The sequence below is a fragment of the Megascapheus bottae genome, chromosome 16, assembly GCF_031878675.1.
Source record: "Megascapheus bottae isolate mThoBot1 chromosome 16, mThoBot2.hap1, whole genome shotgun sequence".
Classification (NCBI taxonomy): domain Eukaryota; kingdom Metazoa; phylum Chordata; class Mammalia; order Rodentia; family Geomyidae; genus Megascapheus; species Megascapheus bottae.
The window spans coordinates 46,625,377-46,629,175 of NC_143524.1; the positions used below are offsets into that span (position 1 = coordinate 46,625,377).

The window sequence follows — 3,799 nt, forward strand, 5'->3', positions numbered from 1 at the left end:
GGCTTGCAGTGTTGAAATGGGGGGGGTGCTTGTTAGCCCACCCACTTTTCTTGATCTCTGGCCCAGGAGGAGCTGGAACTACGGGCACACAGCCTGGACACCTGGGACGCTCCGTGTTTTCTTGAGCCTGGGATGCTGTTGGCTCTTACGAGCGCAGTTACAGAGGGCTGGGTTCCCGCAGATGTGCCGTGGTGTTGGGAGTGGCGTGCCATCTGATGCCAAGGACTTGTGCCTCATCTCTGCCTCGATTTACCCATCTCTTCCCCCCTCCCTCCCCCCAGATGGCTCTTCCCTGCCGCAGAGCTATGAATCCCATGACTCTGGCCTTCCTCCTGGTGGGCGTGAGTTTCCTGGCCTTGCACCTGTGGCTCCTCGAGACCCCGCGGCCCCCGGACGAGGGGAAGGGGAGGCGGGAGGAGGAGGGGGGGGAGAGGCGGGAGGGGGAGGGGCGCACCGAGGGTCTCCACTCCCCCGCCGCCGCCGCAGGGCAGCCGGGGGCGCCGCCCCAGGGACCGCGGTGCCTGGCCAACACCTCAGTAGCGAACAGCACGGCGGGCTTCTGGCAGCTGCCCGCGCGGATCCAGGACTTCCTGCAGTACCGCCACTGCCGCCGCTTCCCGCCGCTGTGGGACGCGCCCAGCAAGTGCGCGGGCGGCGGCCGCCAGGTCTTTCTGCTGCTGGCCGTGAAGTCGGCGCCTGCGCACTACGAGCGGCGCGAGCTGATCCGGCGCACGTGGGGGCGGGAGCGCGGCGGCGGGCGGCCCGTGCGCCGCCTCTTCCTGCTGGGCACCCCGACGCCCGAGGAGGCGGCGCGCGCGCCGGGGCTGACGGAGCTGGTGGGCCTGGAGGCGCGCGAGCACGGCGACGTGCTGCAGTGGGACTTCAGCGACACCTTCCTCAACCTGTCGCTCAAGCACCTGCACCTGCTCGACTGGCTGCCCGCCCGCTGCCCCGGCGCCAGCTTCCTGCTCAGCTGCGACGACGACGTCTTCGTGCACACGGCCAACGTGCTCCGCTTCCTGGAGGGGCAGGCCCCGGGCCGTCACCTCTTCACCGGGCAGCTCATGGACGGCTCCGTGCCCATCCGCGACCCCCGCAGCAAGTACTTCGTGCCCCCGCAGCTCTTCCCCGGCGAGGCCTACCCGGTGTACTGCAGCGGCGGCGGCTTCCTCCTGTCCCGCCACACGGCCCAGGCCCTGCGCGCCGCCGCCCGCCGCACCCCGCTCTTCCCCATCGACGACGCCTTCCTGGGCATGTGTCTGCAGCGCGCCAGCCTGGAGCCCAGCAGCCACGAGGGCATCCGGCCCTTCGGGGTGCAGCTTCCGGGCGTCCAGCGCTCCTCCTTCGACCCCTGCGTGTACCGAGAGCTGCTGCTCGTGCACCGCTTCGCGCCCTACGAGATGCTGCTCATGTGGAAGGCGCTGCACGACCCGGCGCTGAGTTGCATCCGGGGACACAGGGTACCCTAAGGACCTCCGGGGAGCGGGTTGGGGGGGGGCTGTCGGTGCACAGATGGACGGCCTCAACCACCAGGGCCCCCGCGTGGGACGCTCCACGCACGCTGTGATGCCTGATGATAGGATCTCACTGAGATCGTTGAGGGAAGAAATGTTGGAAATACTAGTGTCTTATTTTCCTGTCCCACCTCCTTCCCTTTCCCCACCCCATCATCCAGGGCTTTACTGGTCTGGAGACCTGGACCCACTGTAACTTTGGTTATTTAAATCTCCCAGTGCTCACATGCTGGCAAGATTGTGCACCAGTCTTGTTCAAGAAGATAAATGCAAAAATCCTATAAAATGAGAATGGGGTGGCTCACACCTACAACCCTAAAAACTCAGGATATAAAGATCCAAAGAAAGGGGCCTGGAGTTTGGCCTAGTGGTTAAAGTGCTTGCCTAGCATGCACAAAGACCTGGGTTCGATTCCTCGGAACCACATACTTAGAAAAAAGCCAGAAGTGGTGCTGAGGCTCAAGTGGTAGAGCTCTAGCCTTGAGAAAGTCCAAGGACAGTGCTCAGGCCCTGAGCTCAAGCCCAGGACTGGCAAAAAAAAAAAAAAGATCCAAAGAAAATATATAGCAAGGACCCATCTCAAACAATAAGGTGGGTGTGGTGGCACACCGGTTGGCTTAGTAACATAGAAGGCATAGGAGAATTTTGGCTTAAGACCATATTTAAAAATTATTAGAACATAAAGCGGCAGAGGTGTGGCTGAAGCCGTTGAGCATCTGCTTCCCAAGTGTGAAGCCCAGGCCCATTCTTTTCCCCCTTGTATCACAAACGGGGTGGGGGAGGAGGACGCTATATAAAAAATTCTGGAGGGCTGGGAGCATGGCCTAGTGATAGTAGAGTGCCTGCCTTGCACGATCCCTGAGTTTGATTCCTCGGTACTAAATACACAGAAAAGGACAGAAGTGGTGCTGTGGCTCATGTGGTAGAGCACTAGCCTTGAGAATACCCTGAGTTCAAGCCCCAGGACTGTCAAAAAAATTAAAAATTCTAGAAACCTGGCATTGGTGGATCACACCCATAATCCTAGCTACTCGGGGGACTGCGATCAGAGGATTGCATTTCAAAGCCAGGCACACAAGTCTGTGAGACCCACCTCCAATTCACCACCAGAAAGCCGGAACTGGTGCTGTGGCTCAAAGTGGCAGAGTGCTTACCTTGAACCAGAGATCTTAAGGACAGCACTCATGCCCCAAGTTCAAGCCCCACACTGACCAAAAAAAAATAAATGCTAGAAGTATTTGGGTGTGGTAGCACTGAGAAATGCCAACACTCAGGAGGTTGAAGCAGGAGCATCACAGGAACCAGAGAGAGCGAGAAGAAGAAAGAAAAGAGAAAGACATAAGGGAGAGAAAGGGGGACATGATACCAGAAGACAAATGCAGTAATAACCAAAAAAAAGTATCAGACCTAGATGGATTTTCACAGAAAATCCAGGTGAATTTAACATTAGAAAATCATCCCAGGGTGAAAGATATGGCTCTGGACCATATAGCTCAACAGTAAAGGACTTGTTTACCTAGTATGTATGCGCAGACCAGCGTACCATCCCAACACTCAATCACATAAAGAGAAATGTGAGCATCAGACTGTATGGGAAGCTTTTAAAAGAATTCAAATTCAGGGGTGGGTATGTAGCTAGTGCTTGCCTAGCAAAAAGGACAAAAAAAGTCAACATCCATTATATATTCCCCATTTTCTAACAATGCCTAACATGCAATCTGCCCACATATTGTTAAAAACTCAAGATAGCCCACCACTTGTGCCTCATGCCTTTCATCCTAGCAGGAGGCTGAGATCTGAAGATCAAGGTTTGAAGCTAGCCTAGGAGAGAAGTTCTTGAGACCAGGCCCTGAATGGCCCCAGTACCAGCAGACACACACACGATAGTGGTTTAGTTTTACTATCCAATACAAACAAAAAACATTTATTAAAATAAAATGCATGCTGATGTATAAACTTCTTGGGTAAAACAACAAACTTCACTATTTCCAAATCTCCCTCTAGGGGGCAGTACACTACCTTAAAAAAAAAAACAAACCCGGCTACTCTATATAGACTCCACCCACTCCCAAACACACATCACCCCCAACCAGTTAAATTAGTAAGAAAGTGTACTAAAATTTCCAGCCTATAACTCTAGCAAAAACCTCCTGCCTGGGCTTCCAGACTAAGCCTCTTGAGTAGATGAAAAGTTATTTTTAAAAACTACCACTTCAGCCAAGTGCTGGTGGCTCATGCCTGTAATCCTAGCTATTCAAGTGACTGATCTGAAGATCAAGGTTCGA

At 54.9% G+C, this 3,799-nt stretch overlaps 1 protein-coding gene across 1 annotated transcript; it reads left to right on the forward strand.

The window, feature by feature from the left end:
* The first annotated feature begins 281 nt into the window (after positions 1 to 281).
* Positions 282 to 3,231, forward strand: B3gnt6 (UDP-GlcNAc:betaGal beta-1,3-N-acetylglucosaminyltransferase 6). Its single transcript, XM_090349120.1, has one exon. It carries the CDS (start codon positions 282 to 284, stop codon positions 1,467 to 1,469), a length of 1,188 nt encoding a protein of 395 aa, XP_090205246.1. The 3' UTR covers positions 1,470 to 3,231.
* Positions 3,232 to 3,799: the final 568 nt, after the last annotated feature.